This window comes from Hirundo rustica, chromosome 7 (assembly GCF_015227805.2).
Source record: "Hirundo rustica isolate bHirRus1 chromosome 7, bHirRus1.pri.v3, whole genome shotgun sequence".
Classification (NCBI taxonomy): domain Eukaryota; kingdom Metazoa; phylum Chordata; class Aves; order Passeriformes; family Hirundinidae; genus Hirundo; species Hirundo rustica.
Window position 1 is genome coordinate 28219735 of NC_053456.1, and position 25752 is coordinate 28245486.

Here is a 25752-nt window from a genome sequence, read left to right on the forward strand (position 1 = left end):
CATCCTCTGTTGGGAAATATTCTCTGCCCATTCTGACACGGCTGGGAGGGGAGCATACTAAATGGCTCAAGTGAAATGCAATTTTTTTCCCTTTCTTTTTCAAACATCCACTACAATATGTAAGGCATAGACAGTTGCGATGAAAGATGTTGCTTTAGCCCTTTTCACTTTTGAAGGAGTGGCAAGAATGAAATTCCAGTATGAACGTTCCTCAAGGACGTAAGGGATTAATATGTCTAAAAATAGACACCATTAACTTAGAAATGTATTTTCCACATTTGAATGAGAGAAGATAGGGAGGAAATGGTATTTTCTTTGTTCTTTCAGCCTCTTTTGTGAATTTCGAGATAGCCTGTTTACAGGACAGTTAAATTCTGGGAGCTCAAGAGCTGTTGTGGGTTTATGTGCTTAAGCAGTCATGCATGCTGCCATTTCACAGGATTATTTTAGTTTCTGGTGATTGCATGGCACCACAAACTCCTCTTTGCCAGCAGGACCATGAAGCAACCAGGAGTGAGACTTGGGGGGCACACACTGCCTTCAGGAGGGCGCTGGTGAAAGTGGCGCCTGTTTCAACCACGTGCTTTATGGCATAGGGATCTTTGTGAATTGTCCCCTTCCTCTCCCGACTCTCCAGCAGCACAGTTTATCTTCTTTCAGTTCAGTGTGCTGCCAGCTTGGTTACTAAGTCTTTAGTAACCAAGTCTTTAGTACTAAGTCTTTAGTAATTTGCTGCCAAGGGGGTCAGAAGGACCGAAGTCAGCAGCTCTGGCTGGGTATGGGAGCGAGGAGCGAGCGTGGCACATTGTTTCTCCCGTGGGCCTGGTTATTTATTTCTGCATTCCGATTCATAATAGCATAATAACAGACTTGAGACAATAAGATAATTATTGCGCTTCTTGGGTGGTTAAAATTGACTGCGCTCATTGTGTATTTATTCAGCAAAAAAAATGCAAGTTGTTTAGTGATTGCCCAGAAATTCATTATCTGCATAATGTTCTGTTTCTAAATGTGTATTGCATGACCATTAATCTGTGCCAAGAGCAAGCATGCAGCACTATCTGATGTAATTAGTTTTCCCCTTACATGCCAGGGAGAACATCTGGGCTAATTGTGTGTTGTTGACAAGAGTTGCCGTTCTAATGGGGGTCCCTGTTAGTGCACACACACGCTCATGATAGGTACAAACGTGCTCACGATTTCAGTTTATCCTCGAGCAAACTGATGGCTCTTACTGAGGAGATACTCCTGTCATGTGGTCCTGGGGTCACCCCATGTCTCTGGGCAGCTTTAGCAACTGTTAGCAGGAGTAAACGCTCTCAGTTTAAACAGAAAATAATCCAACCTGTAATGCTTCTGGTTTCTTTTTCCAGCCACCCCTGGTCCAGGCGATTTTCAGTGGCGATCCAGAAGAGATTCGGATGCTGATCTACAAAACTGAGGATGTCAACGCCTTGGTATGTGACTTGGCACGCTGTGCACAGCGCTTGTGGACCGTGGCAATGACTGTGTGAAAAATGTCCTCAGTAATTAACACATAAAGGGATAGAAATGATTGGGAAGTAAGAGATTTGGCGCTTCAGTGGTATCCTATGTAGGAGTCAATGTAATTGTCTTCAGGAGATGACTTTAAATTTTCTAAGTGTATGGTAATTATTCCAAATGTGCAGGTCAGTCAGGGACATTGTTTTTTTCTCCTACTGAGAAAATGAATGAAAACAGCTGAAAATTGCATATTTTTACTCTCTGTAGGGTTTCCTTTTATGAAGAGTCTTTGCAGATCAGGAGCTGTTACGCATTTGACTCTACTTGAGCTAAAGCTTCACTGTAATTCTCAGCAGTGAGAGTAAGGAAGCAGAATCTTGGCCACAGTTTGCCCACAAAGGAATTACTGTTTTGCAGATTGGCTTATTCTAGCCAGAATGGTAAGCAGCTGTAAACAAGTAGTAGTTGAGTGCTTTGGCAGTGAAAAAAAAATCTCCAAGTCAACTTGGTCTTTTTTTTGCAGAATTTGGAGTGGGGTTTTTCCCCCGGCTTTGATTTTAACTTATATCCATAGTGTTAGAAACAAATCCTGCCAGTCCTGACTACAATCTGTGGCCTCTTAAAGCGGTGAGAATATAAAGCAGAAGCAGAATGATAATTCCCAGGTGTTTCCTGGACTTTGGAATCAACCTTCCTTTTCTTCATGTCTTTCTGTGATGTAGAACCATCAGTTTATTCATTGCTAGCTCCAGCAGTTGGTCTGGTAGGGTCTTGGCACTGCCGCTCTTGCAGGTAGCGGGGTCCAGCTGTGTGTTCCAGAGCTGCCAGAAGGAACTGGGGAGGTGATCCTACAGATCTGCTTGACTGGGGCTCCACCCCATTTGCTGTCCAGTAGAAGGAAAGACATGCCACTGTTTTAAATCCGATCCAAGACCTTGATGTTAAACTTTCCCTGTGATTATCAGTACCTGATTGTTTTCCTGCAAGTTCCTAAAAGTGCTTCCCTAAAGAATCATCTCCCTTGAGTTTCTTCCTTCTTTGTTTTTGCTGATGATCTTAATAAGCCAAAGAAAAAACGAAACCCAGCCAAACAAAACCCCCTCAGCAAGGCAGATGAACACCACAGCCCCACATCTTCCTCTGTATTTCACGCTGGATTTTCAAAATAGCATTTCCTGTTCGAGGTTACTGTGGGTTTCTTTGGCTGCAAGTGTGTTAGTGATGGTTGCTAGGGAGATGCTCTCAGCTGTCAGGTGCAAGATTAGATGAAGAATACGTGTTTTGCAGACGAGTCCCATGGTATTTAACAGAAAAAGTCATGGAATGGTTTTGCCCAGAATACTGCTTACAGTGCTCAAAATCCACCCAAGAACGCTTTGCCTTTTCAGGAGCAAAATCAAAGCTGTTCTTTGTAGTGATTAGAAGGATACCGGTCAACACAAGCTCTGAAAGTTGTGCTCTGAATAGGGACTGCAGGAAGGTGTCAATTGCTTAAAATATCACTGAAGAAAGATGAAAAGATTTCCCCCTCATTGTGCTGTGAGCTGGCAATTTGCATTGCTTGCTTCAGTTTCTATTTTAAGGGTGTTTTTAATTACTTCCATGTTAACATTTGGTTGCTCGCATGAGAGGAAATTCTGACACTGCTTGGCAGAGGTTTGTCCTTTGTTGATCATTTTGGTTGGCTGTGTTAACACTGGGATAGTTCAAATATAGGTAGGACAGGGATACAAAGTAAAAGTCTGTTTTTGCAGCAAGCTTTGGGAATTTCTGAAGTTTAAAAATTTGGGGGTTTTATAATCTCCATCAAGAGTATTTGGAAGACATAACAAAAATTGCATGAAGAAAAACACAGAATTAGGAATGCATGTGCAGAGTTCCCAAGAGAAAATTAATCTCAGGAAAGAGTTTGGAGGAAATCAGAAGTCTGGAAGATTACTTTTTTTTTTTTAATCTGGTAAAATAATTAATGTCATCCCAAGCCAAGGACTTGTTTGTTGATAGAAATGGCTACATTCTGGATGCTGCTGTAATTGTGACTTTTATTTTGCAACAAAGTGAAATCTGTCCGGATTACAATAGTGTTTTTAGTTCGTTCTGCCACCGTAATCCTCACTTTGACCTCTCCTGTGCTTTGGGGGCACGTGTGCCACTCGTGCACCCTGAGACCATGGTCCCTGTTCTGTTTAGCTGGCAGTGAGCAATTCCCTCCCCTGGGTGCTGAGTGCACGCTGTGTCCATGGGAAGTGTGCTCAGCACTCAGCAGCCTGATTTCCCAGGGCATTTGTGGTGTCACTTGGACAATCCAGACTGCCAGATGAGCTGCAGGAAGACATCCTCTACACTTGCTGTTTGGTACAGTCAGAAGCAGCAGGCTGATGATGTTGTGTGTGTGTAAATGGGGATATTTTGGGGTGCTGTTTTTACTTAGGAAAGAGTGCGAGAGAATGACCCTCAGAATCTAGGGACTAATCCGGATCCAGTTGTTGCCCCCTCTTATTTGGGATTCATAATACATGCGCTGTGCAGCACCTTAAGTCTGCAAAGTCCAGTTGTTGTGTGCGATGTTATAAAACAAAATCCTGCCTGTGAAATTTCCATTTTCATTTCAGTCTTCCAGTTGTTTCCCTTCAAAATATCCAAAGTAAAAAAAATTAAAAAAAAAATAAAAAAAAAAGTCCAAAAACCTTCCAGTATTCTTCCCCATAACTGAAGTGTTGTTTGCTAGTCATTTCATTCTCTCTGTCTTTATTTTTTATCCCCTAATGCTGTGTTTTCTCTTGGATAGAACCCTGTTTCTGTCTGCAGAGGAACAGGCAGCAGCACCAGCAGAGATTGCAGGGCCATACAGGCAGGACCACGTATTTAAGGGGTGGATTATTGTGAGATAAGGGGGGCAGGAAGGAAGTCATCATGGAAACATATGTATGTGTGCAATTCATTACTTTTTCTCTCGTTATCCTGCTAAGAAAGGCATAGATTTGCAGGACTGCCTTTGTCAGGAGGGTTCAGGCTTCATCCAGCTCTTCACACACACACAGAGAAATTCCATATATTCCTGTACTATTGCCAAGCATGTTTTTGGAGGTGCTCTGAGTGCTTGAGGATACAAATAGGCACATATTTAGGGCTGTGAGTCTGAAAGACTTTGCATGTTTGGGGTAGCTGAAGTGGATATTTAGCCTCTACTAGTGCTGTTTAATATGCTGTTTATTTAAGTGGGAAATAAGGGAGCATTTTTTTTCTACTGAAATTATGAACAATTCTCCACTATGTTGCAAAACTGAATATAAAATTACACTGATGTTCTCAATGCAAGGTAACTAGCATGACTTCTGTTTAGATAATTTTTTTTATTATTTTTTTTAAATACTTCATAAAGAAAATTTTTGAACTGTGAAGAGGATTCTGCTGGAGACAGAGTCTGAAATATTCTGGGTTGCATTGCAACAGCGTGGTAGTGTAGTAATGGTTCCTATGTTATATATATATCTGTGCTGGTGACTCATCTCATCACTCTGAGGCAGTCAAGGATGTACAGACCATTAAAGTCTCAGGGCAGGGTTTGCCTGTAACTGCATTATTGTCTTCAAAGGTGGCAATATCAGCCTGAAATACTTCAATTTTCGAAATCTTTCCCCATCCTGAGTGATGTGTGCTCCAATGCCTTAACACCCCCCGTCCAAAGTCAGTATGGTATTTATAAAAATGGAGGAGTTATTTAAGTCTATATTTTGAGTGAATACCCATAAGCATCAAAATATTTCCATTCTTTAGGACAGCAGTTTCTATGCTCTCAGTCTGGAATTAGTAATTAATTTTTACAGTTGTGTTTTTCTAGCATAAAAATCACTGTCAGCTTCATGGAAGACAATTGTTAGATAATGGGAGAGAAAGAAGATAACTTTTCTTGTTCTAGAAGATCAAAGTATTTGCCCCTTCTGCTTCATGAGCGCTTGGCAACTTAAGACTCGATCTGGAAAAATCTTTATTTCTGAGGCTAAACTGAAGACTGTGGGATGAGGGGTGCTGGAACAAGGATCTGAATTTTCAGATGGGAATTTCTATTAGCATGCAGAAGAAAGAGCACAAAGCACAAAACAAAAGTGACAGAGCTTGACTTTCACCTTCACCTGTGGCACTCACAGTCAAACATTTCGATTTACTCTGTGAAATTACAGGCTTTAATAAAAGAATGTATGAGGGGGAGGAGAATCCTTGAAGCAGCAGAGATTTTCTGGTACATCATCAGCTTTTGGCTCTGAACAGTTGTAAATAGCCCAAGAATTAGGTGCTCATATGCTTTTAACCTCTTCAGTAGTTCCTAACAGTTCCCAATATTTAATTTTTCTGAAATCAACTTGTATCTGAATTTTTTTTTTAATGGTTGTGCTATTTAAATGAGGAATGCTCAGATGTCACAACTGTAAATGGAGTGAGTAAGGTTTGTTTCTGCCATTACTTTGGTTAGACTTGTGGAAGTTATAGCCTTTCATGTGCTTTATTCTGTCACCCAGGCACATTTTGAAGGTGGTGGGAATCCAAAGACTTCAGTAACTCTGTTTCTGTAGTGGATTAAACTCCTTCTGTAAACTCCAACTATTCCTGTTAGCTGCTCAGTCAGTTTGGTGACAAAGAAAGGCGATTGCACTTACATTTTAATTGTAAGGAGCTCTGTCCTAGGCATCACCTGATCTGAGCAGTTGCAGTTGATATCAATTCCAATCCATTATCTGCTTTGACATGTAGGCTGTGTTGAGGAGAAAATGTAGGCCCTTTCCTTAGTTTGCCTGATTATTTTACATGTGCTGATATGATTCATTCAGCTCACTGTTCTGCTAATGTTCATGTACCCCAGGCTCTGATCCAATAAAGCACTTAAGGACTAGTCTAACTTTAAACCTGTGAGGGCCTTATCAGTGCCACTGTGATCACTTGAACGGTTTAAGCATGTGTTGAGTGTTTTTCTTGCTGAGACCTTCTGTTCCTGATTGCCTGGCTGTTGGATTCTTAGTTTCTTTTATCTATATTAAAAAAAAAAAAAGTGTACAGATAGGGTTAACCTGCAGCATCATCTTTTCTGTGAACTAATATAGGCTACGAATACAGTTTTCATAGAATCACAGAATGCTCTGGGTCGGAAGTGCCCTTAAAGATCATCTCATTCCAAACTCCTGCCATGAGGGACACCTTTCACCTTTCATCCAGGCTGCTCAGAGCTCCATCTGACCTGGTCCTGAACACTTCCAGGCACGGGGCATCCACAGCTTCTCCGAGCAGTTTGTGCCAGTACCTCCCCACCTGCACAGGAAAGAATTTATACTCAGTATCTAATCTAAACTTGCCCTCTTTCAGCTTGAAGCCATTTCCCCTTGTCCTATCACTACACTTCCTTGTGAAAAGTCCCTCTCCAGCTCTCTTGCAGGCCCCCTTTAGGTACTGGAAAGAGACTTTATCTCATCTCAGCATGGTTTTTTAGCCATTGTTTATACCTTATCTACTGTCTCTTGCTGACCTTTTGTTCTTCGGAGAACCTGCACTTGAAGCAGGTCTGATTATTTCTCTTAATGCTTTTTGTAATCCTGTTACCATCTCTTCCCCCCACTTACTCTCCTTGCCTGGATAATGTGTGCTGAGCTTTGGGGTTGTGCCAAGCCTTTCCTTGAAACGACAATTCTTTTCCCTCTCTCTGCGTTTAGGCTCCAGCCTTTAGATCGTCATTGATTTACTTCTGTGCTCCTGCCCCCAGCAGCACAGGACAGGGAGGTGTGGAGCTGAATGAATGTTGGGGCGCGGGCTGGGCGAGAGGGGAGCTGTGGCTGTGAGGGATCCCGGGGATATTTTCACTTAGGAAAGAGTGGGAGAGAATGACCCTCAGAATCTAGGGACTAATCCGGATCCAGTTGTTGCCCCCTCTTATTTGGGACTCATAATACATGCGCTGTGCAGCACCTTATGTCTGCGAAGTCCAATTGTTGTGTGCGATGTTCTAAAGCAAAATCCTTCCTGTGGGGATTGGTGTGACTCCAAAGACTTCAGGAACTCTGTTTCTGTGGTGGATTAAGTGAGGGGACACACAGACAAAGGCTCAGTTCCTCTCTTTCGGTATCAGCGCTGTGCACAGTCCGGACAGGAGCTCCAGCGTGTTCCTCCGGTGAGCCGCTCAACAGCCATCGGCTGCGGGTGCAGTGTGTGCTCCTGAAAATGCTCCTGCAGGGCTCTGTGTGCAAGAGAATGCTGATTTGTGCCTGGTTGTGATAAATGGAGAAATTTTAGGGTTTTTCCTCTTGGAGAAATAAAGCTTGAATTCAGTTCTGTGACTAACCCGTCTTTCTCGGAAAACTTGATTCACACTCCATATGATAGGGCTTTGTATTGATTTTAAAAACTGAAAGCTTAGAAAGCTTACAGAGCTAGTTGTTCCTGTTACAGAAGAGTAAAATTTTCTGTTTCATGTCCTTTTCACCCTCAGTTATCAAATTTGCATCAGATTTACAGTTTAGTACAGAAAATTGCTTATAATCAACAAAGCACTGAGTAGCCTTTGTTCCATGATATAGAAAATTGCTTGGTCTGGTATCACTAGCATTCAACTTCAAACTGCTCTGCTCTTGCCAAACTTGGCTGTGATGCTCTGACAGCTACAATGGCTATTACAAGTACCGTGTTGTACTGAAGAGAGCTTCATGCATTAATATCAACAAACTAAGGAAAAAAAAAACCCCAAACTGGTTCTACTGTTATATTTCTGTTTGATCAGTCAGTATATTTTTTGCCCTAGGTAGCCTTAGGACAGGGAATATGAAAGCTATGGAAGATCTCACAAGTGCTTTCTGTGGTGTTAGGAATGAAGCACCTGAGAGTCACTTGTGGTATTGGCTCCTGAGTGAACACTGCTGCATGGACACTGCTTAATATTCTTTTAATTTACCTACCACATGGGAAAGTGAAAGCCTGTACGAGATCTTCCCCTCTGAGCTGTGACAATCAGGGTTTTCTGTAACCAGTCATGAGTGTTTCATGTGCATGACCAACACCTAAGATCAAAACCCGGCGCAGCAGAATTTGAGAACTACATACGTTATGTACGTTTAAAGAAACCATACAAGCACAAAAATGAAACATAAATTGTTCTGGCGATCAGTGGCTTTGTGCTTCTCAGTGCTGGAAAGCAATTTTCAACATTTCCATGACAAATGGTTTTGCTACACGGATTTGCCCACATTTATAGCATACTTTGAAGATATTCCAAAATAGCTGATGGTTGATGAGCTCCTGGGCATGTTGGAAGTGACATTTTTCATGACAGGCTCAGAGGTCTTTTTCAGGCACAGAGTGTAAATATTGGTAGTGTTTCTCTGTTGGTATTGTTTGCAGGAAGTGTTGAATTTGTTACCAGTTTAAAATATTTAATGCTAGTAGGTTGCAATATGTTTGATTGATAAAGTCTCTTAGAACTTATTTTTGTGGTTCAGAAGCCAAAACAAAATGCACTTAGGACTGGAAACAGGGATCAAATAGCAGGGATCAATGAGCAGTATTAGCAGTTCTTGTGGTTGTCACTGCCCATATTGTAATATTTAGCAGTTTCTTTTAAAGGCCTGCATTTTGAACTCAGCTGAATAAAACAATAAAATAAAAGGTTCTTGCAAACACTGCATTTATATCTCTTGAAATTTAAAAAAAAAAATTCTTTAAAATGGACTCCTTAATTTGGAAAATTACAGAAATCAAAAAATCCCTGGATGTAGTTCAGAAGTTTTATATATCTCTATATATCTATATATACCTATATATAGATATCTTAGCAATTTGTCTAAGTTTAAAGGCATATTTGACTGGTAATACTTTATTTATGTTTAAAGGTCAGTCAAGGTGTACATGCCCATCGTGGGCTGCTGTAGATATCCAGAACCTTTGTGTAGACCAAGAGGAATTTGCATCTTGTCCTTGTGTGGGGTTCCAAATAATTCTCCTGAGTTACCCTTCTGAAGACTCTGGTGTTGTAGAGTTGATGCAAATTGCATTACAAAGTCTAATATCTAGAAGCATCTGGATTATGTTGCTGTGGCACCTGAGAGTAGAAATGTTGCTGAAAGAGACCTAAAGATGCTGTCTTTGCTCATTTTAGCTGTGATTTCATCTACCTGTAACAGGATATCAAAGTAAAGGCAATGTCTCTGCAAGGTCTGGGGGAAATGAGTGATAAAAAATAGAGGAGTATTGGGAGGAAGTGTGTTGTTGAGGTCTTGATTTTTGTCCTTTCACTGGCTGAGATTGCATTTCTAATTACAAAGAAATGCACACAGAAAAATATTTTAAATATATACAAATCCTTTGCTTTTTAATACCAATGCCTGCACTTGTTGACCATGTTTTATAACTGGACAATCTGTGGTTTTGTAGGATGCTGAGAAAAGAACCCCTCTTCACGTGGCATCATTCCTGGGGGATGCAGACATCATCGAGCTTCTCATTTTGTCAGGTAAGGTACAGTGCCTCACTGCTATTAACTGGTAAATCAGCTAATTTCAAAGCTACAGGGAATACACAGCACAGCATATATGAGGGAGTTTTGGGCAGTGTTTATTTCTGTGTTTCACAGAGCTGGTTGCAGTTCCTGCAAGCTTAGAAAATATATTTAAATTTGGCGATACAACCATAAAATGCAGCCTATGACTGAGCAGAATTAATAAAAAAAGTAACTAGCTTTTAACAACTTACAAAGCTTTCAAACTGACAGTATTTGTGATTCAGGAACTTGCTGAAGTACATATTTGAAAGGTGGCTTCACATCCTGGGGTACAGTCCAAGAATTCCCGTTAAGCAAAAATTATGGAATAATAGCAAAAAAATTTATAAATTAGCTTAAATTAATTTTAAGTGTTATTTACATAAGAAGCATGTTTCTAAGAGTCAGGAAGTTTATTTGGATATTAGAAACTATGTAGTAGAAAGTATTTAAACACAAGAAATAAAAAAAACATTTCCCAACTGTTGTAGTGACAGAAAACATGATCAAAATATGTCAGAACAAAGCACAAAGCAGTCATCTCTCAAGAAGGGATCATAATTCATGGCAAACTCCTGGATGTGCTTGGAGATTTCAAAGGCAGTGTTTTTCTAAGCTGGAGAACTGTAAGAGTAAAGCTTATGGGGATTTAAGAATGTGGGACTGAAGGGAACCTTATGGTACAAACTTCTAACCCCTTGCAAGCAACCTTGCTACACAACTGGTTTCACGAATTTTTAGACTGCTTCTTCAAATGAATTCCATACATTTTTTTTAAGGTTATTTCAGAATTCTGAGCCCTTTGATTACAAGGCACCTTCTAATTTCCAGCCTTGAATCCTAGAATAATTCAGGCTGGAAGGTATTTCTAGAGACGACCTGAGCCAGCCTCCTGCTTAAAGCCCCAAATTCCCAAGTCAGATCAGGCTGCTGATGGGTGCATGCACACCACACAATCATATTTCTTTGGCTCACCAGTCTAGCCAGACCTGGAGCAGGCAGGAAATGAGAACTCAGTTTGCTGTAGCTCTGTGCTTCCTCTGTTCATTCTGGGGGAATTTTGGGTTGCTTAATTGCTTAGTGAGGGTGACTAGCTGGACATATGTCAGATCTTTCTGCTCTACCGCTGATGGCAGCAGAATGGTTGAAAAGAACAGTGCTCTGATGACAGGTTATGCCTGGGTGAGTTTTCCAACTGCCTAACTAAACTTGCTAAATGCAAGCATGATTTTTTTCCTTGGGAGGAAGGAGTTAATAAATTTAATCTGTGCATGTATTCTTGCAGTGTGTGCTGTTTGTCACATACTGCTGTTCCGTTGTGGTGTGAGGAGATTGCAGGAGCAATGTATTTTTTCCAGTTTTGCAAGCAACGGCTCAGGAAATATCCTCATAAAGAGAAAGGTGAAATGGTTTCACCCATTTTTCCCAAAAATGTCCCAGTGAACATTCCTGATGAGGGAAGAGGGCTTTCTAGAGTTCTTCTAGGACACTTAGTTCCAGCAGCCCACTGCCAAAATGTCATCCATGGGTTGGTTATAGGGTTTGTCTGAGCAACAGCACAAAATGTAAGCGATGCATCTTGGGGAGTTTTTATACATCCAGGTGAGCGTGAAAAACTTATAAAGGTGGGCTTTTAAAGATTGAACTTTGTGCCAGTGGGACTGTGCTAGGGTTCAGCCTGCAGGAGCTGTGTGGATCTTTCCCAGTTTGCTCAGCATGAGTCAGAATTAATTTTGTGCTGTATATTCTACTTATTCATTGTTCTTTAATATCTGAAGTATCGTTACTCATGATGAGCATGAGTACTTGTATCCAAGAGCAGGTTTGAAGGTTTCTGAGGCTTGGAGGAGCAGGTTTATGACTTGTTTATATAAACACCTCTTTGTGACTGTGAGCTCTCCATGAGCTAGGCCGCAAAGCCAAGTGCAGCATCTTCTTTTGCTTCACCTCTTCAGTCAGCAAATGGTAGTAGTAAAAGTGTATCATAAAATATTCATCTGTACATAACATTTAGTTACATAAGCAGAAAAACTTTGTTGTCTGACTTAAAATGAGATGGTGTTTTCACAGAGAGAAAGCACACAAATGCTGTTGATGTCAAGCAATATTCTCAGCATGAGTAGAAGCTAGGAGAAGTATCAACACATTTCATTTTGTACAGAGTTCAGGAGAGAAATTAAATTAAATACACACCTTCTGAGATTTATGGTCCATAAACCGGTGGTGACACAAATGAATGTAGTGTCTCATGAATGAAATTTCTGCCCAGGCGGTTGGAGACAGACCAGGAATGGCTTTCTAGGTGGCCACTGAAATGGAGTCTGTTTGGAACCGGCACAGGAGAGAGAGTGCCAGATCCCCCAGCTGGTGTGAGTCACCCTGGCCCATTAAATGCCAGAGCCAGATAGGTTTACACCAGCTCCAAGCTCTGATCCATAGTCATATGGTTCAGACTGGGAAAGGGGGCTGCGTGGTTTTGTTTTTCCAGGCTACCTGAAAGCAGGGAGCTTTGAGTACTTCTTTACCTCCTTTCTGTCAGAAAGGAGAAGGAGCAAAGTAACCATCTCACAGAAGGAACCTCTGTATGATGCCACAGCAGATGTGCAAGAACAGCTGTCTGGGCAAATACAAGCTGCATTCCCATTTGTGCTGGTGCCTCCCAGCCCCCTCCTGGGCTTTGAGCTGGTGCCTGAGGGCATCCTGTTTGAGCTCAGTCCCTTACCCCTTGTTCCTCACCGAGGCACTTGCCATCTTGGCAACATCACCTTGCTTGACCATTTCAGAAGGCTCCGGGCTTCTTGCCAAGAAGCTGGCCTTACATTTTGGTGGCCCTGCTGCTGTGTCTTACAGGAGAAGTGGGAAAGGTGCATGTAAATAATGACATTAATAGGTTAAAGAGTACAGTGTTCTTCCTCCATTGACTATCCCTAATATTGGAGATTTAGACTGTGGAATCTAGAGATGTGGATTTGGCAGATGTGCTGGATGGAAAACTGTACTTTGGTTATGATAAAGAGATGTTATCTTTATTCTTGAAAGCCAGCATCGAGTTGTTTATTTCAGATCTCAAAAGAACAGGGGCAGTTTCAGATTTATTTCCTCTTCTGGCAGAAAAAATTGAGAGTGAAAAATGTCAAAGATTACAAAACAGCCATATTAAAGAAAAGTAGAATACAGAAAAATTCCTCTCTGTTGATTTTTATCTGTAATATTATATGTTATGTTGTGTACTTCAGCCTCACAGAGCAAATCCCTACAGCTAAGCCTTTCTGTCAGGCTCAGGAAGAGCATTGGGTAGAAGTTGAGGCTGAGAAAAGGCTTTTCTCTGAAGAGCTTCTTTTTTAAAGTGGATATTTTATAGGATGGGTGGGTGCTGTGGCTATCTGAAAGGATTTTAAGTGAAATCTTTCAAGCAACTTATATTTTCAAGGAAGATTGTGCTATGAATGACACAATTTACACCAATTTGAGTGTTTTTTCAACCCTCTTTGTCCTTATAGACACACAGATTAATTCATGGTTAAGGTACTGGGTCCAGAGTAAAAAGAGGGACACTGAATTTCTGGTTGACTTTGAGGATGTGTTGTGGGACGGTCTTGAAAATGGAAGCTTCTGGGGCTTGTACACAGCCCGTTTTAGATGTATTAGTATGTTCTAAGGCACTTAGTCTTTAAAGTTTGATTTCTGTGTTACTCTGCTTTCAAAGGGCTGTCCTCAGAGCTGTCACAGGATGGGCCCCCAAGTTCCTGGAGTGTAGAGGACACCTTTGAAAACATGAGCATTGCTCTCCTAGTGCCTCTGCTTGATCATTGTTAAAATGACAGATGTTTTCTGTCCCCAAACGAGTGCATCAGCGCTGGTGAAATTTTTCCATTGTTGTTAACTATTGCCTGAAAAGAACTGCTGGGAACGTAGGAGCTGAATTTTGGTGAGGGAAATGGCAGTAAAAGAGGAAATGTTTTGTAACATTTCGTCAGAAGATGTGCATCTCAGTAAATGGACAAGATCAAGTTCTGTAAGAAGCAACAACTGAATTGCGTAGCTCCCGAAAAACAGAAATCACAAACATATTCAACTGATGCATTGCACTAGACACCTAAGAGCAATTTCACTGTTTCACATAAAGAGGCATAAAGAGGTAAGGGATGTGGAAAACAGCTAAGAAAGAAAAGGCTGACAGCATGCTATGTATTATTTTATTTATACTGGTCTTGTTTTCCTTTTACTGTTTTCTTCAGTTGCTTTCGTGGTAACTATTTCAGTTTCTCAAAGGGTAAGTGGATCAGTGAAGGGACATGGATAGCTACTGATGGAGATTCTTCTCTAGGTTTTCTCATCATCTTCGTACTCACCATTGCTGCTGGAGTTGTAAAATACTGACGAATAATGTTGGTCATGCTCTGCTACTTTACATGTTAGCCTTTCTTTTTTGTAACCATCTGCTTGTAGGAGTTAGTGAATGGGTAGAGATAAAACAAAAGAAACATAAATGGGTAGAGATAAAACAAAAGAAGTTAAGAATATAAGGCAAAACCCCAAGGCAAATACAAAACCAATTTCTAGGCCCAAAAAGAGGTATTTGCTGTCAATCACTAGGAATTCACATAAGCAATTTCCATCTCTAAGACCCCTGCCAGGCCAAATCAGGGTAATGGAAGGTGCCTTGAAGTCCTGATGGTGGAGAAAGTTACTGCTTTGTTGGTCTCCAGAGGCTCACACAGTGCAGGCAAAGGGCAGGATGCTAATGTGTGAAGTGTAATGACCTTCTCACGAAGACAAAAGAAGGCAAAAGCTTCCTTGCTTAGACAGATTAATTAGAAAACTCTTCCAAACTGTGTCTTTTTTAAAGGCTGTTTTCCCAGAGGGCAGCTTGTACCACCAGGTACCAGGTTCTTGAGGTGAGTTTGGAGGATTGCCTCTAATTGTTGCAGTAGTTATGAAAGTGGCCTTGTTTTCCTTGCAGCCACAAAAACTGCATCCTGACTTGTGGAAATATGCAAGAACTTGTTTCTTCTCTGATTATCTAGCACAATTCCCAATAAGGACTGTGATTCACAGGCAAGCATCTTAATATTCCTGAGAATCAGCTCTCAGAAAGTACTGGTGATTCAGAGAGTGGGGTTTATTAATTACAGCCTTTTGAATGCACTTAAGTTATGGTGCAAAATGAAGCTTAAGCATCCCTTTGTTCACGAAGTTCAGAGGCTCAGCCAGGCTGTGCACATGACATCTGTGCTTCTCTACATCTTTTGCTGCATGTGCTGCCCTGCTCAGACTAATACTGCTACTTGCAAACCTGTGAGGTACAATACTTTCGCGTTAAGCTCTTTTAAAAACTAGTTTCTCTAGTCCTTATCACTACATTTCCTTCCTGAGGTATCACATCAGTGAATAACTTTAGTATCTCTTGCAAACAAATCTTTTTGATCGCACAAATGTATGGGATACCTTTTTTTTTTAAAAAAAAAAAAAGAGTCTGTAGTCAGCCAGAACCACTGTAGTTGTCAAATATTCTTCCTTCATAATTTTTTTCTGGCAAACCAGCCCAAATCCATCCTCTTTGCCCAGCTGCCCTTGTCAGAGCACCTGTTAGCCCTGAACTGCACAGGAGGCAGATCAGTGGTCTTCTTCACCCCTGCTCTTCTCTTGTTCAGCCAGTAACACCCACAGAACGTGATGCAGTAAGTGCCCAGTTTTGTCTCAAACCTGAGCATTTCCTGGTCCTGTTTTCTTGATCCCAGCAGGATTTGTGAAGCAGGGAAGTGGTTATTTTTTGGTGGTCTGCCTGATGGAGCTGGGAACAAGAGATGGCTGCTCAGGCTGGTTCCCTTCATTATGTCTGCAGACAGCAAAGTGCTTTCAGCAAAGGCTGCTTTTCTTCCCCCTAGCTGTATCAGTTGATCTAAAAAAATGCATCTACATAGACACACGTGTACATTCATACATAATGTAATTCCTTCCAACAAATCTTGCTCCTTTCGTGCCCTGTAAACAGAACAATTCTTAGTAATAATAGTCCTATCTATCTGGTTCCTTTCTTTCTGAATCCTGCTTTATCTAGCTGACATCTGGAAATGCATTCTGGAGGTGAGCATGGGGGGTCCTGGGGAGCACTGGAGTACCATGTGCTCAGCTCTGGTTACTGGGATACTGCTGGGCCAGGCTCTCAGTGTCACACCCAGGGCGTGCATCTAACCTCTGCTGTTTATTTGCAGGGGCTCGTGTCAATGCCAAGGACAACATGTGGCTGACTCCTCTCCATCGGGCAGTTGCTTCAAGAAGTGAAGTGAGTAAGATTTGATTACCCTGCTTTTACACATAACCAACAGGCTGGGGGAAAAGCAATCCCCGGAGAGCTGTGGTAGGTGGCATGGGCATGCAAAGAGGGAAGGCATTTCCTGCATGCAGCTGGAGGCCAGCGTTTACAAGTTACCTGTAGCTGCTCTTGAGCCTTCGTGTGCTTGATTTCCACCTTGCTTTACATCATCACAGCAAGTCACAGTGAGCAGGACTCTCATGGGATAGAGTCCACAGTGGTCTACAGTGCCCACATCACCTTCAGGCGGTGAAAAAAGAGGAATCAATCCCTGTAGGTGTGTGCATCTGTGTGTGTGCCAGAAGGGAGTGGATGTGGATGTGATCCAACGTGAATTACCACATAATTTGTTTTGGTTAATTACATTTCAAGGCATCCGTTAGGTTTTCTGTTAATGCTTTTGATTCCTGCAAAGGGAGGGTTTGCTCATATTTCTTCCACTTGACAAATAGAAATCCTCTGGCATCATGTTGTACCTCTTCCACTGCAGTGTTGAAAAGGAGGAGCAGTAACTGCCGGGAATGCAGCTCGGGCATTACTCTGTTTTCAACTGCACTATTATTCTTGGCTTTCCATCGTGGATCTCCTTGTCTACTTCTACCCACCCAAAACTTCATTAACAGTGAGCCCAAGTGCAGACCAAATTGGCTGCTGGGGATGAGGGGAGGGGCTGTGGAAGAGACAGAGGGTGGCTGTCTTCCAGAGCCTGATGGACTCGAATCACCTCCGTAACACTCCCGGGCTTGCCAAGCCTGGAGGCAGGAATCCTGGGCTCGCTTCTGAACTCAGGCATTGTTTGGCTGCTGGCTGAGCTTCCCAGCTGCTGGCATCCCCTGAAACCCTCTGAAAGGAATATCTGATAGGCTATGAATGCTGTAATGAGACAAAATACAAAAAGCCATGTTGGAAAACAAAGATCAGACTTAAACCTTAAGAAGCAGCCCCAGTCTTTCTGATGCGGGAATTGCAGTGTGCTTGGTTTCTGGTTTTGGATGTGTCAGAGTACATGATTTTTATCATCAGTGACAGTCCTAACAGAAAATGTATGTCTTTCTGTAGCTTTGTGTCTCATCTTTAACTCTTTGTCAGCTGAAGCACAAGGAGAAAGTGTGCTGGCAGTTCTGGTACCTTTCAGTGAGCACCCAGGTGCATTAGTGCGCCAGCAGGGGAAGGCACCAGCCTTTGATCCCTTTTCATGGTATACTTCATAAACACATTCAGCTTTCTTCTCCGGGCATTTTTTCTTCATTATTTATACTATAATCGCTACTTTTGGTAAGAATTTGGAAAGAGGATTTATTATTTTTGAGGCTCTTTCAGTGCTGCTTTTTACCACCTTACGCAAGTGAACAAATGTGCAGCTTTGATGGTGATAGTTGCAGAAAGCAGTAGGTGAATTCAGAGTTCCCATTGATAGAAGAAGATGAACTACTGGTCCAGAAGCTGACCAGTAGTACTCGGTGTAGTTTTGGAAGTTCTTGTGGGCACAGTTGTTTTTAGAATGATCACTGACAACTTTTGTTATCAACTGCTTCCTATGAAGAGTTGAGAGGATTCAGAAGTAATCTCCTTGAATCCTTTTATATGTTGATTAAAAGAATGGACACTTCTTATGTCTTAATGATTTTTCAGGGGCTTTAGGGATTTAAATGTTTATTTACAAATCAGCAACCCTTAGGGTGTCTGTGCAGAATTGTTAATGGATATATCAGCTTCTGTCCTAAACAGTTTGAAAAAGTTAAGGGATTTCACTGTGATAACTTGGGATAGCTAGAGGCACTGACTGCAGAGGCTTGCACCATAGCTGGGCACTGCATGCATATGAAGAAACTATAATAAGAGGGTAAAGCTCATGCTCTCAGAAACAATAGAATTAAAACTTTTCCATAAGGATTTTAACTTTTGATCCCAAATCTCAAAGAGCAGTAGACTGCAGATGTCAACAAAAATGTGTAAATGTTTTTCTTTTAAAATCTAAGTATTTTGGCTTCAGTCTTCATTATTTACTTTTAAAAATGCTCCTTTTTTTTTTTTTTTTTTTTCCCCACAAAGAGTGCATGAATTTTCCTGCTGACTTAATGTCCCAGCTGGGTAGGTCTCCAGTGAATTACATTTAAATGATTCTTAAAATAGTAGGCCTGTAATTTAAAAAACCAAAATCCTATTGAGACATCAACGGTCATATATCATTATTAGTTCTGTAAGAGATGCAGTGTCACTCACTGAACCAATCTGTTAGAGGACAGTTCGTGAGATGGATGTCGAAAATGAAACTGCTGAGATGAGTTGAGGACAAAGACAACTCCCAGTATGTATGCAGCGTTGATACAGACTGCAGGCACTCTCCTGGCCCATTCTAGATATAAAAGTACTATGTAAACATACTGTATGCGTTTGTTATTCATTAATAAAATTTTGGCTGAACTTAACAGAAAACTTTGCAGTTTGCAGAAAAAGAATAAGGTACTTTGTAGGACTAGGGCTCTCCCGCATACCAGATGTGAGTTGTTTATCAGACAAGGCTGCTTGAATGCTACTGTGTCCCAGCAGTTCCTCTGTATTTTGTTTGTTTGTGAGGGGAAAAAGGAAGAAGAAATGCAGTTTCGAGAAAAATTTGTGGTTTTTATCTGACTCGCTTAATGGCAGATGCATGAGTAGAAGCAGAAACGAACTAATTGTGAATTCTCCAGCGAGAGGGACTCTCAAGAGAGAACAGTGCATTTTCTCACTGACAAATATTTACTTTTAACCAACAAAATTAACCTTAAATGATGTTGTTTGGTCTTAGGCTGACAGAATGGATATAGCAGTCAAGACCCTTGGCCTATGCTTAGGCCTTGGGGAGGAAAGGAATGCTAATGCTAAGCTGGGGACAGCAGCATTCTCATGTTTTTGCAAAGCTAAAATTTAGTTATCACACATTCTTCTATTTTCCCGTTTTTCCCGTTTATAAATAAAACATGCAGCACTTTGCCGCTCTTTTGACGTGCTTTTCGTGTGTAAATGGGTCCTGTAGCAGCGTGCGTTGGGTGTGTGTGGCAAGCGTCTGGTAGTGGGGGCATCTTCTGTGAGAAACTTCCAGAAATCTCCTCATGGCCAACAGAGCCTTGGCCAGGCAGCTCCGGGAGTGTCCTGCTGCTGGCCAAGGCTGAGCCCATCGCTGGTGGCAGTAGTGGCTCCAGGGTGTTGGTCTCTTCACTGAAAGCGCAGCCGTGAGGCACTGATGGTTCATCAACCAAACGGGCTGGGCTCTGCACAGGCAGCTTAGCGCATCCTCAAATCCGCCCGGCAAGGCGTGACTGCGAGGCCGCCGCTCCCAGTGACAGCGGAGCTAATGCGTGCCGGGCCATTTGGGCGGACGATGCCATTGCTGAAGCCCGGGAAGCGGTTTGTTCTCCGCGCCTCCTCCCGGCCCCGCGCCGCGCGTAACGCGGGCCGTGAGCCTGAGGGCGCCGTGGGGGGCAGGGCCGCGCCTTTCCCCAGGCTGCCGGCTGACGGCCGTGGCTGCGCTGCCCTTGCAGGAAGCCGTGCAGGTGCTCATCAAGCACTCGGCCGACGTCAACGCCCGGGACAAGAACTGGCAGACGCCGCTGCACGTGGCAGCCGCCAACAAGGCGGTGAAGTGTGCGGAGATCCTCATCCCCCTGCTGAGCAGCGTCAACGTGTCGGACCGCGGCGGGCGCACGGCGCTGCACCACGCCGCCCTCAACGGCCACATCGAGGTGAGCCCGGCTCCGCGCTGCCGCCCGAGCTGTTCTCTCACTTAGTGCCCTTGACCTGCTCTGGCTGGGTCTAGACTGAGCCCCGTGTCCCTGACCCGCGGGGTTCCTGTCACTTGGCTGCTTCCCGAAGCGTCGGACGGGTTCCCCGCCTGCAGAGGCGCAGCAGTGGCGGGAAGGTGCCTGGGCAGAGCCCGGGTGCGAGAGAGGTGTGCCACCAGCAGCTCCGGGGTGTCCTTGCTCCTTTGGAGCTGGACTGCCTGTGAAAGTAAGAGTGGAAGAATGGAGAGAAGGGAAAACTGCTGGATTCATTTCAAACTGGAGAAACGTGCAGCTGTGAGAGATCCAGTCGCTCTGCTTTTCTAATTGACCTTCTAGAAAACGTGCTTCTGTTTTTCCCTACTTATACAAGCAAACCTTTCTAGTATTATTATTTAACGATATGAAAAAACTTAAAGAAATAAAGCCCCTAGATTTTTGCCTCCTAGGTTTTGCTAGTCTTTAGATCTGGGTTTAAGGATCCGCATTTTCCCATTCCGCACCTGAAGATCGAGATGTGGAATAAAAACTTAGACTGGAACAGTAAGCTTCTGTCAATGAAAGTGATGGGTTGTACTGTAATTAAAAGAAGAAAGAGGAATAGTAGTTCCTGTAAAATGGTGATGGTGTTTGGCCTTTGAAACACTGGACTGTAGGAAAGAGATTGTAATGCCTGTGTCTAACTGTCATAACCTAAATCTTCTTGATAGAGTATATCAGAAACAATCATTCAAAAGCAGCATTTTGTTATCCCAGCTTTATTGCGAGATTGATTTGTTATAAACCTTTGTGTGTGTGATCCGGAGAGTTGGTTTACCTGCTCTTGTTGCTTCTAGATGGTGAACTTGCTTTTAGCCAAGGGGGCAAACATCAATGCTTTTGACAAAAAGGACAGAAGAGCTCTGCACTGGGCAGCGTACATGGGTAAGGCTCTGGCTGCTGCTCTTTCCTTTTAATTTCCTATTCACAAACGGATAGCGTGTCTTAAAATGGACAAGAACGCACCTGGCCGTGGAGAGAGAGTGTTGTAATTATCCTGAAGAGAGAAGGGTTCAGCTGATCTAAATAAACACTGTCCATTTATGGGTTTGCAGCTAGGGAGATCTTGGCTGGGATTTCCTTTTGAAGACAGTTAATTGTGGGCTTTTTCATTTTATCCTGACTCTAAGTCAAGCCTGAACTATATTTGTGCTAGAAAAAAACCCTGGGTTATATTTGTTTCAGTTCTTGCTAAAAAGTACTTTCAATGAAGTGCAGGTAACTTGTGATCATAAATTTTGCTGTTTATTGAAGTTTATAAGTAGCTAGGTTATGATATTCTTAGGAAATGCACAGTAAGCACTTTCTTCCTGTTAGGAGCAAATTGACACCTTTTATTCCAGGGTGGACAAGAGCAACCAAATGACTGTTCAAAAAATAAGTGGTACCAAATACTGCTTAATTCAGTTTGCCTTATAATTCCTTTCAAGTTAAAGGCAAATTTCTTACAGTGAGGCATTATAATTTAAAAATACAAGATTGCCTGTGATAGTGGTCATGCTTGTTCAAGAGTTTTTGTTGGCCAAGCTGTATATTTCAGGTTACTGTTTGTGGAGAGTTGTGTGCCCTTAGCCAGGAACTCTTTTCACTTGACCTGTCAGAAATCTTGATTTTAATCCTGACACTTTTAGAAATGAGATAATAGGAGATTTTTCAACTGTGAGAAAAGCATATTGTGTGGTTTTTTGATATACACAGACACAGATGGAAAGGCTCTTGCCAACAACTGTGATGTGGCTTTTGAGCTAACGAGCTTTGAACTTCACTCTCTAGATTTGAGAGGCTCTGACATGTGCTGTGCAATTCTACACCTCTTTTCCACTTAAACGTTTTCAGAAATTCATGCTGTACTTTTAAAAGTATTTAGATAACATCTAAGACCTAAATTAGTCATGGAGCCTGTAGTGCAATTTAGACAGAAGTTAGATAATGAGATGAGAGCTGTAAACCCTTACAGAGTTTCTGGAATATTTAATTATTTTTGGACACTAATTATCTCTGGGCTTCGTACATGTGGTTTCCTAGGTCCTGCATGTGAACAGAGCTGCTCTTGTCATGGAAGTGGTGTGCAGCTCAGATGAAGCACCACTCTGTATGGTGTTTGACACAATAAATGTTTAATTCTAAGACAGTTCTGTCTCAGCATGAAGCAATAAGACTGCTCCTCTTCATTTTATAATGAATTAAGGTTATTTTTGATCTCCAACAAAACGAATTGTTAGCAGTTGTGTTTGCAGGTGATACCAATAGGATGCTGTTTTGAGAGACTTGCCCTGCCACATGCTCCTATGCTCACTGTATCACTGTCCTTTCTAAGAGGGAGAATAAAACACACTCTGTTAGCTTGAGAGAAATAAATGGAAAAGAGGTGTGGTTTTGTCCTTTTGGCAACTGGAAAATCAATTCAGTAAAGAGAAATTTTACACATTTGGAGAAGGTGAATGCTTGGATTTCTTCACAAGGCCTGGAGCTAGGATTAGAAACATTTATTAAAATGTTTTTTCTTCCTTTGTAAAACTGGAAGCACTTTGAAACAACAATGAAAGGGCAGCGTATTAGCAAGAGAGCAGTAATCTGGGAGAAGTGATGCTGTAGGATGGCCTATTCATTGATAACTATCTTTTATCCTTTGAAGGTCACCTGGAAGTTGTTGCCTTACTGATTAATCATGGTGCAGAAGTGACTTGTAAAGACAAGAAGGGTTACACCCCACTTCATGCAGCTGCATCCAATGGGCAGATTAACATTGTGAAACAACTCCTTAACCTGGGGGTGGAGGTATGTGGTAATGTGCACTTTATTTCTCACTATTTAGAGGTAGTCTTTTCTTCTTTCCTATGGATGCTGCTAAAGACAGTGACTTCTAAAGAAAAGGGGTCCCATTTTCCAGAGCACGTCATGCTTCATGTGGTTTAATCGTTCAAGAGTCTGGACACATTCTGTATTAAAGAAAGTCTGATATGGACAGTAAATTCCAGGCCACCTTGCTGAGGGAATCAGAAGGTAGATCCTGTTCCTGCAGAAGAAGATGGAGTAGTGAAATTTTCCTTGGGTCAGCATTTCCTGTGATATGATGAGTGATTGTTCTCAACATACACACTGTGTACTTTAGTAAACAGCGGTTCAGGCTGTTTCAGTTCACAGACCTGTATTTCCTCTGTAGCTGATAGATTGTTTTCACTCTGGAAAACAACTTTTTTTAGGGCACAGACTTCTTGTTGCTGTCAACTCCTCAAAACAGTGGTGAGATGACCAGAGGAGCCTAATCAGACAGTTAACCAGAGATGTTAAATAGAGCCATTGCTTTTGCTGTGGCATTTTCAGCTGACTTGACCTGCCAGAAAATTGTCAGAAGTTCACGTTGACAGGCTGTTGGCCTTGAAGTTGAAGGGGAATAGCTGTTTCCTGTTATTAACAGTGCTATGCTAATAAGTCCCTTTTAGTTCCACATTCTCCACCGCTGGGGATATGATCTTTGAGATGCCTGTCATGGAAGGCTGTTTGTGCCATTCCGGAGTCTTTTGTACAATCTGTCTTGTCCTGTTTTACAGAACAGCAGTTGATTACTAAGTTGGTCATCAAGAAGTAACAAAATCTTAATTACACCTTTATAATCCTGGGCTACTGAAATGAGTGTCTTAATTGAAGTGTAAATTTCTGTGCACTTTCACGTTGCTTTCACTCAGATAGCTTCACTCCCTATCCAAAACAAATCTGTGGAAACAGCTCTTATGCCTGGTTCTGTTCACAGAAACTCTACTCACCGTTGTAATCTTTTTAAATATAAAGATTGTGGGCTTTTTATTCGTCCTGCTTTTCCAGTTACATGGAAAAGCTTTCCAGCTTGCTAGGACTTTTGTCGTCATTATTGTCATTATACAGTCCTGCTATCAGCTTAAACCTTCACACTGGTTTTAGAAATTGTCAGTGGGATAAAAAGTTAATAATAGGAAAGGTAAAGCATTCCAAGTGAAGCTGTCTGGGAGTATAATTTGTCAATGAAATGTGCTGGTGAGAGCTATGCCCTGTGACAGTTCAGGCCTCCAGCTATTTCCATTTGCAGTGTGTGATGCATTACGTAAAATGCTAAGCTGATGTCTATAATTTTAACTATGTCTCCTTGTCTCCTTTTAGATTGATGAGATGAACATCTATGGAAATACTGCACTTCACATTGCCTGTTACAATGGTCAGGATTCTGTTGTTAATGAGCTGATTGACTATGGTGCTAATGTAAATCAGCCTAATAACAATGGATTCACCCCCTTGCATTTTGCTGCTGCCTCCACTCATGGAGCACTGTGTCTTGAACTCCTAGTGAATAATGGGGCAGATGTTAATATTCAGGTAAAACTTGAACACCAGCTTTATGGTTTTACTTTATCCTATTTTGCATATCTCAGGAGGAAACTGTAACAAGTACAGCATGGCTTGAAATCCTTGATGGAATTGGAGAGATGCTGAGAATGTTGATCATGAAACTGTTTGGGTAGGATTACATCCCAGCAGGGGAGCTCTCAGTGCTTTGATAAATACTATGAGAACTCTAAACCCTAGGACAGCCACTTTCATGAAAGCACAAAAAAGTACCAAAATATAGTTCCAGGAGCTCTGTCAAAATGTGGTGCTAAGGGGATGGTGCTAAGTTAAAGAACTGTTACTTTTTGGTGTTTTTCTTCCCCCTATAATATGGGTATAATTAAACCTGATTCCAAGAAGTTCCCCTTCCAGGGTTGCTTGTTACCCACTTTAGAGCCCCAGCTTAAAAAGTCTGGTTCTGCTTAGGCTATCTGAATATTTTTGAAGGTACAGTTTACACATCTTGCTGAAGCTGAAAGGAACTTGCTGTACCCTATACAGAGGGTACTGGTATAAGTATCAGAAGACTTGAGGTCTTCTGAGTTCATACAAGATTTTGACTACTTTAGTTAAAATTCTGTGTGTGCAACTCACATTTGTGAAACTGGCATTTAACTTCCAGCATTTAACACCTCTGGCACGTCCCTTAAGATCAGTGAATAGGCAGTGTACTATTTAAACTCAGAATTATTAAGAAGAAGTTAGGAATTGTGCTTGCCAGTGAAGGTGAAACCCCATGCCAATAAACATGAAGTGGTGTGAGTAGGGGCTGGTGCCACTTCCATGCTATTTTCTCACTGCTCAGCTTTCCTGGTCTCAGTTTCTTTCTCTAAAACCCAAAACATTGCTCTGTACTCACTGTACCTTTGCTTTCATAAGCCTTCACATGCTGAAGCGCTGCTGTGTTTCATTCCTGCCAGAGTAAGGATGGGAAGAGCCCCCTGCACATGACAGCTGTCCATGGGAGGTTCACGCGGTCGCAGACCCTCATCCAGAACGGTGAGTTTCTGTGCCTCTGCTGGCTCTCCAAGGGATCAGGCATGTCCACTGTTGCAAGTTTCAGTTGTTCTCACCCAGAGGGCAGCTCTGGCTTTGAGCTGAGCAGGCAGCTCTCATTCCATCACGTCATTGCAACCTGAGATTTTGGTTGTTAACAAAATTCCTTAATCTTCCGGCTGACAGTGGTCCAGATGATCTGTTCAGATTCTTAACCCGAAAACAAGAGTTCAAAGGTGTATTTAGGTCTTTTTTCTGCTGAGAAGGATGAACAATTTTCTGGTTGT

General features: G+C 42.1%; 1 protein-coding gene across 7 annotated transcripts in view; it reads left to right on the top strand.

Moving 5' to 3' along the window:
* ANKRD44 (ankyrin repeat domain 44) overlaps window positions 1-25752 on the top strand; it is a 131205-nt gene that overhangs the window by 60137 nt on the left and 45316 nt on the right. For all 7 annotated transcript variants that reach the window (XM_040069368.1, XM_040069372.1, XM_040069370.1 and 4 more), the window contains exons 2-9: window positions 1374-1457; window positions 9892-9970; window positions 16213-16283; window positions 19835-20035; window positions 20908-20995; window positions 22746-22888; window positions 24245-24457; window positions 25390-25468. In XM_040069368.1, coding sequence (XP_039925302.1) covers window positions 1374-1457; window positions 9892-9970; window positions 16213-16283; window positions 19835-20035; window positions 20908-20995; window positions 22746-22888; window positions 24245-24457; window positions 25390-25468 — 958 coding nt within the window. The remainder of the gene's footprint in view (window positions 1-1373; window positions 1458-9891; window positions 9971-16212; window positions 16284-19834; window positions 20036-20907; window positions 20996-22745; window positions 22889-24244; window positions 24458-25389; window positions 25469-25752) is intronic.